Genomic DNA, 16,387 nt, shown 5'->3' with positions numbered 1-16,387 from the left:
AGTCACAAAGGAGGTTATGCTGGTGAAAGCTGATTACAAGAAATTTTTGGCGAAGGGGCTAAACTCCAGAGAGCGGTACACCCTCCAAAATGGCAACAAGAAGTGGAAGAAAGCAGTGAGTGACAGGTTGTGACTCCGCCCACTTACTGCATCCACCTCTTCATTTCAGGCAGACGTCACGTGACACAACATCATTGCAGTGGTAAGTGCGAAATTCGTATTGTTTCGTAGCCACATTTGCTTGCTCGTGTTTGCTTGCCACGTGTTTCCCCCTGTCATCTTGTTTCTCTGTCCTATTCCATCCTGCAGGTAAAGTGTTTAATTGTTTTGCTGCTGTGTGTTGCTGTCACATTTTCTTATTCCTTTTTATATATTTTTTAAATTTCTTTTTGTGTTTCTTTTGTCTGAAATTTGCTAAGTGCGAAAATGTTGTGTGGTTTGGAAAAGGATGAATGCATGACATGACTGATAAGGTGAGTTTTCTGTGTATTTCCATATACTTTTCTTTTCGCATCTCATTAACCTAGTATTGTGTCAGTTGTTAGATTCTTTAAAAAAAAAAATTCTATTGGCGTATTGTGCATATACAAAGAAAAATTTTATTGTTAATTGCACGTGGTATTGTCTCGTTAACTGTGCTAACAAAAGTGGGGATTTGGGGGCAGCAGCCCACAAGATTTTAAAAAAAAAAAACATTTCTTTTGACATTTTGTGCATTTTCAAAGAGCAATTTCATTCTTAACGCACGTGCAATCATTTTGTTCTGTTCGACTGAGAAGAATTACCGATTGCATACGGTGTTAATTTTTGTTTCTTTTTTAACATTGTATTGTTAAATGCTGATGTAATGAAGTGTGGATATAATATGTGATGAAAAGAAGGTTGTGTGAAGGATGTGAACTGAGAAAAATAGTTATAATTAGAAGGGAAAAAACAATTATAAGTGGGGCCATGTTTTTAATTGACTTTCATTTGTTTTTAGTGAAAAAGGTTAGGTTTTTATGTGACTTCAGGAGCGATTTGAGCAAAAACTGGTCATTGGCTGCACATGGTCCTTTTTTTTCTTGTTGTCAAAAAAAAATTGCTGTTTTTGTGTTAATTTTTCTTCATTTTAGCTCTGCCATATTATGTCGCGTGACATTTTGTCTTCCTCGAATAACCTGCATTTCTGTTACTTGCTGCTGCTGCCAAAAAATTGCCATTTTGCTGTTTCTTTTTCAGCTCCAACATACTATTATGTCCTTTGACATTTGCCACTTGCAGTCGAGAAGAAGAGGTTTAACTCGGTGAGTGGGCAGAGTTATAAACCATACATCACTGCTTACCCCTCCTCTTCTTAACACCATTTTTAAGGGGTACTGCTCTCTGGAGTATTACTGGCAAAGGATGCAAAAAACAGCAAAGAATTCTTTACTTATGTAAACTCTAGAAAGAAGGGGATGATTCATATTGATCCACTTGATATCGATGGTTCGACTGTTGAAGATTCTATTCAGGTAGCTGACAAACTGTATGAGTATTTTGCATCTACATTCACCCATGAGGAATTCTGTAGAGAAATGAAAGCCAGAAGTTTCTCTAACTCTAATAGGGAGTTGAATGATACTGCAATAACTGAGAGGAAAGTGCAGAAGAAATATTTGAAGTTAAACATAATAAAGGCACCTGGGGTGGATGAGATTGATCCAGTTATATTAAGGAAGGCAGCAAAGGAGGTAAGCAAATCCTTAGCCTTAATTATGAGAGCATCTTTGGATTAAGGGGAGATCCCAATGTACAGGAGAAGTGCAAATGTATCCCCAATTCACAAAGGGGAATCAAAGGGTGACACGAGTAATTACAGACCTTTTAGTTTAACCTGTTCTGGGGAAAGTAATGAAGTCACTGGTTAAAGGAGCAATGCAAGGTCATCTAGAGAAGATTGCAGTAGTTCATACATAGCACGGGTTTGTTAAGGGGAAATCTTGCCTGACCAATTTGATTGGATACTATGATATGGTCACAAAGAAACTGGATGCAAAAACTAATTTAATATCATTTACTTGGATTTCAGGAAAGCCTTTGATGCTATTGCACATAGAAGGCTGCCGTATAAATTGGAGCAATATGGTATTAAGGTAAAATTGCTGTTATGGATGATGGTTGAGCGGGAGAAGTCAGAGAGTGGCAATCAATGGACACTGCTCATCTTGGATTAATGTTATCAGTGGAGTCCCCCAGGGTTCAGTGTTTGGACCATTGTTGTTTTCTATATTTATCAATGATACAGGCTTAATGTCCAAGTTTAATGTACAGAGGTTAGGAGGGTTGTTAATGACACTAACGACAGTATGCGGCTGCAACAGGATCTAGAAAAGTTAGGCAGATGGGCTGAGAGGTGGCAATGGAAGTTTAACATTGATAAATGAAAAGTACTGCATATATGTAGCCGTAATCCCAGAAATGAGTGGCGTGAAAGTTTAATTGAATTTTGTCATCTGAACAGTCTTGTCATATTTAACACCTGCTTTCAGCAGCACCCGAGAAGGCTCTACACATGGAAATCTCCTGATCATAAAACAAGGAATCAGATTGATTATATCCTTATGCAGTAAATGTGGCACTCCAGTGTAATCACAGCAAAAATGCTTCCTGGAGCAGATTGTGGCAGTGATCATCAGCTACTCCACATCATTCTCAAGCTGAAGCTGAAAAAGATCACGAATAAGGTTTTCCATAGATGATTGGATGTAGAGAAAATATTCCAAATGATTATAGCTTGAAACAGGCAATCATTTTCAAGCCCTATCAGAACTAGATGACAATATGTTGCCTGAGGAAATGTGGGAAAATACAAAAAGCATTATTAAGGATTCAGCAAATAGACACATTAGAGAGAGGTCAAAAATCATGAAGCCTTGGATTACAGAAGCCACTTCTAAACTTATTGAACAGAGAAGAACTGCAAAAGCCCAGGGTGTACAAGGAAATGAAGAGTATCAGGAACTAAGCAAAGTCATCAAGCACTGTTTAAGCCAGGACAAACAGGATTATATCAATCTAAAAGTGTAAAGAAATTGAATACCACAACAAACAAAACAACACTAAAAAGATGTATGATGTAATTAAGTCCTTAAGACAAAAGTTCTGGCCAAAACTTAATGTAATTAAGAGCTACAAAGGGAAAATTTTAACAGAGGAGAAAACAATCAAAGGAAGGTGGAAAGAATACTGTGAGTAGCTCTTCCGAGCACCTGCTGGCACTAATGATCTGCTATCCCCCCTTTTCAAGAGTGTGATCATGAATCAGTCCCACTGAAGGAGCTTCCGTAGCCAGGTGGGAAGGAGCAGCAGTGCGTAGCACACGCTTCTTGATTAGACCAGGGTTCGAGCCCATCACCACCAAATACGGAGGATGCGGAAAGGTGAGGGAATGACCACCACATATCCCCGGAGCAATATAGCCTTAGTTGCTAATGCTCCTAAAAACCAAATAATAACAACAACAACAACAACCCACTGAAGGAAGAAGTCAAAAAAGCCATCAGAGAACTAACATGTGGCAAGTAACCTGGAATTGATGAAATCCCAGCCGAATTGATTAAAGCAACAGGTGTGAAGGGCACAGAGTTTTTTCATAAAATGATTGTAAAAATTTTGGAAACAGGACAGTGGCCATCAGATTGGAAGAAATCAATTTCCATCCCCTTACCAAAAAAAGGAAATCTGAAAATTTGCTCAAATTACAGGACTGTTAGCCTAATTTCTTATGCTAGCAAGATTCTTCTTAATATCATATTGAACAGAATCTCATGAAAACTTGAAGAAATGCCAGAAGAGCAAGCAGGTTTCAGAAGGGGTAGAAGAACCAGAGAACAGATCTTAAGTCTACGACTGATTATTGAAAAGTGCAAAGAATTCAACGTTCCAGTTGTTTTGTGTTTTATAGATTATGCAAAAGCATTTGATTGTGTTCAACATGAGAAACTATGGGAAACGATGACTATTATGGGTTTCCCAATCCACATAATTCAGCTGATTAAGCTACTGTACCAGGAACAGGAAGTAACTGTGTGAAACATGGGAAACATGGACTTTTTCACAATAGGTAACGGTGTCAGGCAGGGCTGTATTTTGTTGTCTCACCTTTTTAATCGTTATGCCGAAGGTATCGTGCTTGAAGCTTTGGAAGATTTAGAGACTGGGATCAAAATTGGAGGACTGAAGATAAACAACCTTCATTATGCAGATGATACCATGCTAATTTGTAATTCTAAGGATCATCTTAAAAAACTGATTGTTTCTGAATGTGTGTAAAACTAAAATTATGGTGATTATCTTGACTCCAGTAAAGTGAAGGTTAATGGGAAAGATATCGAAGAAGTTGATGAATTTGATTACTTAGGGTCAAGAATAAATAAAAATAGTGACTGCTCAAACGATGTAAAGAGATGACAAGCAATTGCTAAAACATTGGTTACTGATCTGATAAAATTATGGAGAGATAATGATCTGTCCCTAAAGACGAAACTAAGAATCATCGATTCGTTAATTTTTCCAGTTGCCACTTATGGATGTGAAGGATGGAATCTGAAAAGAGTTGACAGGAAGAAAATTGAGGCATTTGAAATGTGGTGTTTCGGGAGACTACTGCGTATTTCTTACTTGGATTGAACAAATGAGTGGGTATTGAATAAAATTGGCAGGCCTAAAATTCTTCATAGCATCAACAAAAGAAAACTCAAGTTTTTTGGTCATATAGTAAAAAAGGGAAAAATTTCTGTTGAAGAATATAATGGAAGGAAAAACTGAGGGGAAGAGGTGCAGAGGAAGACCTGCAACTAGGTGGAAGGATGGGATCAGTGAACTTCTGGGCATAACACTTTGCGATGCTGCTCGTATAGCACATGATCGATGCAGTTGGAGGAATTTGTTGGTGGCCACAACAGCTCCTCATGGAACTATGTGACTGGAAGAAGAAGAACCCCAGAATAACATACCAATTGTGTGGAAATGCTCAGAGTAGTGGAGAATGAAAAAGACCTGGGAGTAATTGTGCCATCAGATATGAAGTTTTCTAAGCAGTGTAGACAGTTTTCCAGGACATTGGGTATTGTCAATGATATACAGAAACTTTGCTAGCAAAAATAAGGAGGTGATTATCCCTTTTTATAAGGCAATGGTTAGGTCACACCTTGAGTACTACCGGTGTGGAAGCCTCATTTTAGGAAGGATATAGAGCTTCTTGGAATGGGTACAGAGAAGGGCAACGAGATTGGTAGGGGAACAAGAGGAGGTGCTCTTACCTAGAAACTCTTAATTTCTGCAAATTTCAGCATTCTGGAGACTAGGCACCTGTGAGATGATCTGACTGATGTGTTTAAGACTTTAAATGATTTCAGCAAGCTCAGTGCTGATGGGATTCTTTCTCTTGCTCAGATTACGCAATTGAGGTGGCACGAATTCAAATTGAGGAAAGATAGTTGCAGAATAGATGTGTGGAAATTTGCCTTTAGTCAATGCCATAAAACCTTTAAACAACTAAACCTTTAGTCAGCGAGTGTTTGATTGGTGGAACAAACTTCCATGTGTCATTGTGGAAAGTGAAAGTTGATAGCTTAAATAAATAGGAAACGTGATTCATCGGACAGATGGGTACGTGGGTCTAGTTTCGATGCTCGTGTGCCCATTGTAGGTGCTGTTGCCGGAGAACCGTGTTTAGAATGGGCACTCGGAGCGGCCTGCGGCTACGCAGCCCCATTTTCAGCAGGGTTCGATGGACTGTGTGTTGTGACACATTACTCCTGTCACCAGCATTCCAATTACCACCAAGATGCGTTACAGTCGCCCTTCTGTTGCCACATACAATCCGGCAGAGCCTTCACTCACCTCGAGAATTGATGAGCCGTGGGCATCCAACACCTCGCTGGCAGTTCGTGGGTTTCCCCTCCTCAGACCACTTTCGGTAGGTACTAACCACGGCTGACAGTGAGCACCTCACCAGCTGTGCTGTTTCGGATATGCTCTGACCCAGTCGTCTGGCCATTACAATTTGGCCTTTGTCAAACTCACTTAAGTCTACTGCCTTTCCCATCTGAAGAACAAGAGTAACACTGATTAACGGAGCTCAGTATCATGTGTTTTTTATGTCATGTCCCAACCTGTGCACATGCCATAGTTCACCTGCAGTTGCTTCGATTTGCATAACGACTCGCTGGTCATAATGTTTTGGCTCATCAGTGTATATGAATTTTTCTAGCAGGGACAGGAAGGTGATTATCCCGTTGTACAAGGCAATGGTCAGGCCTCATTTTAGGAAGGATGTAGAGTTGCTAGAAATAGTACAAAGAAGGGATTGGTGAAGGGAACAAAGGGCTGCTCTTACCAAGAAAGCTTTTAAGTTCTGCAAATTGCAGCGCCTGGAGATTAGGCACATGCGAGGTGATCTGATTGAGGTGTATGAGGTCTTGTATGGGTTGAGCAAGCTGAATGCTGATCGGATTCTTCCTCTTGCTCAGATTAAGAACCTGAGAGGCATAGATTTAAATTAAGGAAAGTCCGTTGTAGAAAAGATGTGCGGAAATTTGTCTTTTAGCTAGCGGGTAGTTATTTGGTGGAACAGACTTCCATCTTTTGTTTTGGAAGTTGATAGTGTAAATGAATTGTGAAGGCTGAGCTGGACAGGCATTTGGAATGAATGAAGGGGTGAAATTGGAGGGCTTTTTTGCTGACACTGCATAAGCTTGCTTCCTTGCATCGTATATCTCTGCTAATGCTGAAGTCTTTGGGGTAATTACAGAAATATGACATGTTTTTTTCCCCTCCAAAGTGTATCCAGGTTGCTAGGACAGCCATAACATTTTGCTTATGATGAAGATGCTAGTAGATATAAAAGTTGTCATTATTCCATTTATATAAAGAAATAAGTTTTTATATCTCCCAACTTATATACAATACTCCCTTTTGAGTACTGTATGTAAGTTTGGAGACACCATTTCAGGAAGAATGTGAATCCTCTGAAAAAGGTACTGTGTGAAGAGTTACTAGGTTAATTATTGCCGTGCCATAAAAAAAGTATTCTTACAGAAAGGATATTCTGACGAAGATTTCCTATCTGACTGATGGATTGTGATGAAGGAATAGATAAGAAAACTGAAAGAAATGTCTTGAGCTGTGCGATCATTATCAAAATTATATATTATACATAAATATATCTCTTATATATATATATATAATATAAATTATATATCTCTTAAGGAACAAAATATGGAAAACTAGAAAAGTACATTATGTTTAAGCCGTGTTGTTATTTATTTTTCAGTATGATTTTGTTTTATTTAATCTGAAAAAGCAGATTAAAATACATGATATTATTTCTGTGAAATTTCCACTGGGAGATGAACATGGATAAATATAATTAAAATAACTTTTCATTAATTTTTTTCAAAAATAGGTTCTGAAAAAATTTCATCATAGGAATAAAGGGCAAAGGTAAAGAAAGCCAACAACGAGAACCATGGAAAACTATAGGAAACTTAATGGACAAAATGATTTTCAGCTACCGCAGTTTCTCCCTGCATTCTCGGTAAACAGGAGGAGCATGTTATCAGCAATGGCAGTACAAGTTGAGAACAGTATATTGATTAACACGTAGGAGTGACAGACAATAACATCATAGTGTTAAGTGATTCATTGATGTTATGATACCTATGTATATAAAGAATCTTTCTTTCTTTTTCTATTATTTCCTAACCTAACCTTTAAAGTTAGGTAAGGAAACCTTTTTCTATTATTTCTTAACCTAACATTTAAGGTCAGGTTATGAAATATAACGAAAAATAAAGAATCCTTTGGTGGTGAAGGTAAAGAAAGTCAACATGAGAACCATAGGACACTATGGGAAACTTACCGGACAAACTGATTTGCCACCACTGCAGTTTCTCCCTGCATTTTTGGTAAACAAACTGTTTATCGAGAAACACACAGATACTCGATAAGTAGAAGTCGAGAACGATATATTGATTGACACGTAGGCATGACAGATGATGTACCGATTGGTGCATGACATCATAGTGTTAAGTGATTGATTGATTGATGTTATGCTATGTATATATATAAATAATCTTCAATAAAATTCAGAATAGTGTGTGCACTACAGACTATCAGCGAGAAGAAAAGAAGCAGTGATTCTGTAATTTACTGTAGATTACAAAAACAATTTTACCATGAATCCATCCCAAATTGGTGAAATACACTAGCCTAACCTTTTTTAACTAGTTCAAAATGAAAATCTGTTAAAAACACTATATTAAATGCCATGTCTGGAGTGTGCATCCTGTTCTGAAGTTAGCCTAATATTTCTTTCTTTTCCCATTATTTCCTAACCTAACCTTTAAGGTTATGTTAGGAAATACAGTATAAGGAAACTTTTCCTATTATTTCCTATCTAACATTTAAGGTCAGATTATGAAATATAACAAAAAATTAAAGAAATCTTTTCATATGTATCATAACGTCAATCAGTCATTTAATGCTATGATGCTATCATCTGTTATGTTCATGCACCAATGAGTACATCATCTGTCACTCCTACGTGTCAATCAATATATCGTTGTCAACTTCTGCACCCTGACCAATAGCACACATCGCCTGTTACCGAGAATGCAGCACAAAGTTGCATTCTCGGCAAACAGGTAGTGGCAAACCAGTTTGTAGTAGTAGTAGTAGTAGTGGCACATGATGCAAGAAAGCAAGTGTAGGAGCTTATGCAGCATCAGCCAAAATAAAAAAAAAAAAAAAAAATCACACCATTCCCTCCAAATGCCTGTCCAGTTCCTCCTTAAATTTATTTAACCTATCAACTTCTACAACGACAGATGGAAGTTTGTTCCAGCAATTAACCACCCGCTGGCTAAAGGCAAATTTCCGCACATCTATTCTACATCTGTCCTTTCTTAATTTGAACTTATGTCCCCGTAGGTTGGTAATCTGAACAAGTGGAAGGATCCCATCAGAATTCAGCGTGCTCAACCCATTCAAGGCCTTATAGACCTCAATCAGATCACCGCGCAGGTGCCTAGTCTCCAGCCACTGCAATTTGCAGAACTTAAGCCTCTCTTGGTAAGAAAATCCCTTCATTCCCCTCACTAATCGTGTTGCTCTTCTCTGTACACGCTCAAGCAAATCTACATCCTTCCTAAAATGAGGCCTCCAGACCTGTACGCAGTACTCAAGGCGTGGCCTGACCATTGCCTTATACAGAGGGACAATCACCTCCTTTTCCCTGCTAGCAAAATTCCTATATATCATTGACAAAACCCCATGACCCGCCCTAGCAGCCTGTCTGCACTGCTCAGAAAACTTCATATCTGACTGCACAATTACTCCCAGGTCTTTTTCATTTTCTACCACCTTAAGTGTAGTACCACACAGTTGGTACGTTTCTCTGGGGTTACTTCTACCCATATGCAGTACTTTGCATTTGTCAAGGTTGAACTTCAGTTGTCACTTCTTAGCCCATCTGCCCAAATTATCTAGATCCTGTTGCAGTAGCACACTGCCATTACTGTCATTAACAACCCTGCCAACCTTTGTGTCATCTGCAAACTTCGACATTAAGCCTGATATACCTTCATCAATATCATTGATAAATACACAAAACAACAGTGGACCCAACACCGAACCCTGTGGGACTCCACTAATAACATTAGTCCATGAAGAGCAGCACCCATTGATTACCACCCTCTGTCTTCTCCCACTTAACCATCCTTTTATCCATTGTAGCAACTTACCCTTAATACCATTCTGCTCCAATTTGTACAGTAGTCTTCCATGCGCAACAGTGTCAAAAGCTTTCCTGAAATCCAAGTATATGATATCAAAATTATTTTTTGCATCCAGTTCCTTTGTGACCACATCATAATAACCAATCAAATTTGTCAGACAAGACTTTCCCTTAACAAACCCATGCTGTGTTTGAATTATTGCTGCAGTCTTGTCTAGATGATCCTGCAATGCATCTTTAACCAGCGACTCCATTATTTTACCCGGAACAGAAGTCCGGTAAGTTTTCCATAGTTTGCTGTTGTTCTCATGTTGGCTTTCTTTACCTTCACCAAACCGTTTTCCTAACCTATCCTTTAAAGTTAGGTTAAGAAATCTAACCTTAAAAACGTACAAAGAAATCAGTAATATGATTTTTTTTTAATAGCATAAACACTCACAAACTCCAATAATCTGCTTTTAATAATGAGAAAAAACTAATCATTACATCATCTGTCACGCCTATGTGTCAATCAGTATATCATTCTCAACTTCTATTGCCGCTTTTGATAACATGCACCATCTGTTTACCGAGAATGCAGGGAGAAACTACGGTAGCGGCAAACCAGTTTGCCCAGTAAGTTTTCCGAAGTTTGCCCTGGTTCCCGTGTGTGGCTTTCTTTACCTTAGGCGAATAAAGTTATGAATGTAAATATGTTGCTTTCATAAAGTGTAGTTTTAAAATACTATTTAAGAGGATGGCAAATACCACTAGTGTTAATTCAAGTTATTTATATTGAATATTGTGGACTAGTTCTAATTTCATTACCAAAAATGATGGTGTTTACTTTACCAGTTTCCTTTAATTTATATATTCTGTCATTTCAGATATTCAATATCTAAATTAAAAATGTGTGTACAAGGATTTAACTGTATATGGTGCATAAACATAATTTTGAGTAATATTAGTGTAGTAGTTATAATTATTTTATTTGTTCCAATCCCCAATTCATAAAGATAAGTAAATGATTTCATTGTGTGAAATAATTTTCTTTTAGCATTAGCATTAGTAGAGGCATTTGATGCAAGAAAGCAAGCTTATGCAGCATCAGCCAAAAAAAAAAAAAAAAAAAACCACTTCCACTTCACCCCTCTGTTCGTTCAAAATACCTGTCCAGCTGAGCCTTAAACTTATTTAGGCTATCAACCTCCACCACAAGGGATGGAAGTCTGTTCCACCAACCAACCACCCACTGGCTAAAGGCAAATTTCCGCACGTCTATCCTACATCTGTCTTTCCTCAATTTGAATTTATGCCCTCTCAGGTGATTATTCTGAGCTAGAGGAAGAATCCCATCAGCATTGAGCATGCTTAAACCATTCAAGGCTTTATACACCTCTATCAGATCACCTCGCTGGTGCCTAGTCTCCAGACACTGTAATTTGCAAAACTTAAGCCTTCTTCGTAAGAGCACCCCTTTGTTCCATTCACTAATCTTGTTGCCCTTCTCTGTACTCGTTCCAGCAGCTCTACATCCTTCTTGAAATGAGGCCTCCAGACCTGTATACAGTACTCTAGGTGTGGCCTGACCATCGCCTTATACAATGGAATAATCACCTCCTTATCCCTGCTGGAAAAATTCCTGTATATCATTGACAATACTCCATGAGCTACTCTTGCAGCCCATCTGCACTGCTCAGAGAACTTCATATCTGCCTGCACAATCACCCCCAAGTCCCTTTCATTCTCTACCACTGTCAGTGTTGTACCATAGAGTTGATACGTTGCTCTGGGGTTGCTGTTTCCCATGTGTAGTACTTTACATTTGTCAATGTTAAACTTCATTTGCCACCTCTCAGCCCATCTGCTCAACCTTTCCAGATCCTGTTGCAGAAGCATAGTGTCAGTAGTGTCCTTGACAACCCTGCCAACCTTTGTATCGTCTGCAAACTTGGACATTAATCCCGATATACCATCATCAATATCATTTATAAATACAGAAAACAATAATGGACCCAACACTGAGCCCTGAGGGACTCCACTAATAACATCAGTCCACGATGAGCAGTGTCCATTGATTACCACTCTCTGTCTTCTCCCCCTCAACCACCCCTTTATCCATAGCAGCAATTTGCCTCCAATGTCACACTGCTCCAATTTGTGTAGCAGTCTTCCATGTGCAACAGTATCAAAAGCCTTTCTAAGATCCAAGTATATAATATCAAAGTTATTCCCTGCATCCAGTTCTTTTGTGACTGCATCATAGTATCCAATCAAGTTGGTCAGGCAAGACTTCCCCTTAACAAAACCATGCTGTGTCTGAGCTATAACTGAAGTCTTGTCTAAATGATCCTGCAGTGCGTCTTTAACCAGTGCCTCCATTAATTTTCCTGGAACAGAAGTCAAGCTCACAGGTCTATAATTACTTGTGTCAGCCTTTGATCCTCCTTTGTGAATTGGGGTCACATTTGCACATTTCCAGTCTATGGGTACCTCCCCTGAGTCCAAGGAAGCTCTCATAATTATGGCTAAGGGTTTGCTTACTTCCTTTGCTGCCTCCTTTAATATAACTGGATAGATCCCATCCACCCCAGGTGCCTTTCTTGTGTTTATCTTCAACAGTTTCTCCTCCACTTTACTCCCAGTTATTTCAAGATTCTGTAACTTACTGCTAGAGTTGAATACACCTCTGGCATTCCCCTCGCTGAATAACTCCTCATGTGTGAATGTCGATGCAAAATATTCATTTAGTTTGTTAGCCACCTGAGCAGGATCATCAACACTTGACCCATCAATATCAAGTGGACCAATCTGATTCATCCCTTTCCTTCTAGAGTTTACATAAGTAAAGAACTCTTTGCTGTTTTTCTTTGCATCCCTTGCCAAGGATTTCTCGTAATCTGCCTTCGCCTGCCTAACCTCCTTTGTAACTTGGTTGCATATCAACTTGTATCTATCATAGGCTTCTGTGTCATGTGTTAATTTGTAAGTATCCCATGCATTTTTCTTCTCTGCCATATAGCACACTGATATTTTATTTTTTTTTAGGCGATCTTCTTGCACACTTAGTACCTCATCCACAGTACAAACTGATGGCATTGCGATCTGTTCCACAAGAATCTTTAGCTAATTTGCACTATAGTTCATATAATTGGCAAAGTTTATTGCGGACTCTCAGGAGAATGATGCTATTTGGAAGCGTTGTTGATGAAGGTATGTGTGTATATTTTTAAAGTGCATAAAATAGCATATTAAAGATTTCTGTATACTTGTAATTAATACAATTACACCCATTTTTTATAAATTGTTAGTGCAAAGTAAGGACACATGGGCCAACTTACACATTGACATCAATCTCTCAAATTGCATTTCCCTCACCATGAGTTAAATTGTTAAACAAACAAAATTTTACTTTCATTTTAAGACATATAATGTCACTTATATTGATTCAGCATGATCATTCACCTTGCTGTTTTGATTATTATTAATATGTATCCAAAGGGTGGCCAGGGATTCTGTCAGTGCACCAGTTAATAATCCATTTCCAATATAGATTTCAGAATGTGGGAAATCAAATGATTATTGAAATTTGTAGTCAAGAACAAAGGATCACAATAAGGGTGTGCATCAATTTTTGTAAAGCCATATTTGTCACTTTATTACATATCTATTCTCTATTACATATTTATTCTTTATAATTTTTAGTACTGATATATTGAGTGAAACACAAAGGGAAATTAACAATTAAAATTAAATTAATACAACTTAACTCCATATTTTGAAAGCAGCAAATTGTTTATTGACTGTAATATTAAGAAATGTCCATCCAGAACATTCAATATACTAAATTGGTTGCTTATTTGCAGACAATATTTCTGAATCATTTTATTTTAGGATTCTGTTATAAAGTCTGAAAAGTAAATAAAAATAAGAAATGTACTAATTGAAATTCACTTTTTAAATACAATAATATTTAATTTTTAAATATTATTGTATTTGAAGAGTAAGCATTCCATAAAATTCCTTTTAAACCAGAATCATATAATGAAAATAAATAAAATTAAGAAATTTGAAGCTTACATATCAAAGCAAAAATGAACCCGAGTTCTTCAAACGGTGATGAAGGGGAAACTGAGTCTGAATTAAAAGATAAGAAGGAATGCAGGAACAAGATCAATTTCTGCCCTGAGATAAATCAGCAAGAAACGATTGGGGTCTTAATAAAGTTGTCAACTAGATAAACTGGTTAGGGTGAATCAATCATAATCAGTTTTAAGTTGCCAAACTAGGGAAGGTCAGTCATAATCAGGTCTTAATAAAATTGTCAAGTTAGTTAAATTAGGTGGAAAGAACACTGTTTATACAAATGAAGCCTGAAGAAGCCCAATTCATATATATATATATATATATTTTTTTTTTTTTTTTTTTTTTTATTTATTTATTTATTTTTTTTCCATATTGATTCCACTTTTGGCTAAATTTCTAAGGTTGAAACTATGTTACATGTAAGATTCTGAGGTACACTATTCTAAGTGGATGGCATCTTGTTGTTGTGATTGGAGTTTAACAAAAGTGATCTAAGGCCTAAATATCTCTCTCTCTCTCTCTCTCTCTCTGCAGTTCACTTGCAAATCAGATTATCAGCAGCACTTAAATGTTAATTAAATGTGGTCATAAAAAGTTTGATCTGTCTAAGGAAGAAAAATTCTATAAAATTTGCTGTATTTTATAGACGTTGCAGTGTTAGAGAGCCCTATAGGTTTTAAAGGTGCTGAAAAGTGCTAGATCTGATATCTGAATAATAGGTACAGTCAATTAAGATGTTTGACAGTGAGCCAGGTTTTACATGAAGAGCATTGAGGAGGACTTTCACCCGTAAGTATATGGAGATAGGTAATATATCTGTTGCCAATGTGTAAACTTGCTAATACAGTTTCCTCTTATCTGTTTCAGTAGGAGCTATAAATCCATTTATGTGGTTCAGTTTAGTTTGATTTACAAGTCTCTACATATCTATACCCATTCAAGGTTGTGTGCTTTTTTTTTGAATTATGCTCTTAAAATCCATATAGAGAACTAGGGAAGGAGACAGAGGCAAATGGTCAGTTTGTTTTGCTGCCTGATCTGCTGTTTCATTTCCCAGAATACCAGTGTCCCTGGCATCTATCAGAGCAGCTTGTTCTTGAGTATTTGTCCCTATTGTGATCCTTAGATTCTTAAGGCTTCTGGGCAGTGTTAGATCTGTTACTCTAAGTGGGTAGTACCTCTTTCAGGAGTATTGTGTCCAAGAGTATTGAACCCTACAACAGTTACAAGGGTACTGTCATCAAAATTTGTAAAGTCCTGTAATCTTTTGGTTTGGATGGGAACTAATATTCTGTGCCAAATACAATAATATCTGAAACAGAACCTACATTTTGGTTAGGTTATGTTAAGATATTTTTCGTTAGAGAAAATTCCTTGTTTCCTATTGATGGCTTGAGATCAGTAACATGCAATATATGATTCCTTGAAGCTCTTCTACAACAGGAAGAACCCATATGTCAGCAGCCATACTGCTATTCTTGGAATGCTTATTATTGATACTCATCACAAATCTTCTGTAATAGCATCCCCATTAATGTGAATACTGTTGCATTCATTTTAGCTTGTAGATTGGTCTTCTGTTGTGTAGAAAAATCTGTTTAAGGGAAATTTGATCCTGCATAAAATACTGATATATGAAACCATCTGCTACTCTGGCAGTTCTTTTGCTGATTATGGGCACATAATAGGCATGGATTGTGAAGTTGGTTGAGCTAGATTGCTTTGGTTGATTAATAGTAGATGTTGTTTAATTGTTGCTTCCTGTTGTCTTAGAAATGAAATTACATTTTGTGAATATCCATTCTTCTGTGCTATGAAATTGATGTATTTTAGTTCTCTGTTTAGATCTCCTTTGCAGACAGACTATCAGAGCTCCGAGAACAGGACAAGGAATAACTCCCACTTTGGTTGAATGATGCATTCTCTGTAGCTGAGAATGACTCCAGCCAAATCCCCTTGCCATTAAGCTTACTGATTCGATCCTTACTGAATTAATCCTTCCTCTTGAAGAGGCCAAGAATTTCTTGAAAGAGATGTTAGATCAATTCTCTGGGTTTCATAGCTGCTTAGATGAAAATTAATGCCGAGAGAGAAAAACAAAAACTCAGTTGTTTTATGCAGAAAACAATATTTAATTTATAATGTGCTTGTTCATAAAGATTAGAAGTCAAGGTAATCCCCAATAAAGATAGATGATCATGTCTAGAAATCTCAGTGTTATCAAAGATGAACACGGGCAGCAATCTTTTTTGTGAGAAATAACACAGGACCGAGTTTTAGAAGGATTGAAGTTAATTAAGTTTTCTTTACTGCATTAGAGAATTATCTGGAGATCAGCATTTAAGGAATTGGCAGTGGATATTCAATAAGTTGAAGCTGTTTGTGCAGGCAGGGTTTCTCAAACTGATAGGTAGAACATAGCATACTATAAGCGGCAAAACTATGGACAAGATTTCTAGTTAGTGGAGGAAGATCAGTAATATAATAGTAAATGGATGCAGTGAAATTTGAGCTCCAAGAAATATAAGGTTTTTTTGCCATTTTATTTACTTGATTGTC

General features: G+C 37.4%; 1 protein-coding gene across 1 annotated transcript in view; it reads left to right on the top strand.

Annotated features, from left to right (window-relative positions):
• The window catches only part of LOC150085867 (tubulin delta chain-like), a 191,390-nt gene that overhangs the window by 125,468 nt on the left and 49,535 nt on the right, over nucleotides 1-16,387 (top strand). Inside the window, exon 5 of the mRNA XM_090374720.1 lies at nucleotides 12,791-12,955. Within this exon, the coding sequence (XP_090230846.1) occupies nucleotides 12,791-12,955 (165 nt within the window). The remainder of the gene's footprint in view (nucleotides 1-12,790; nucleotides 12,956-16,387) is intronic.

The sequence above is a fragment of the Mastigoproctus giganteus genome, chromosome 5 (genome assembly GCF_048544385.1).
Source record: "Mastigoproctus giganteus isolate SK-2022 chromosome 5, ASM4854438v1, whole genome shotgun sequence".
Classification (NCBI taxonomy): Eukaryota; Metazoa; Arthropoda; class Arachnida; order Uropygi; family Thelyphonidae; genus Mastigoproctus; species Mastigoproctus giganteus.
The sequence above is the reverse complement of the archived record's forward strand: the minus strand, read 5'-3'. Positions and strand labels throughout refer to the sequence as shown.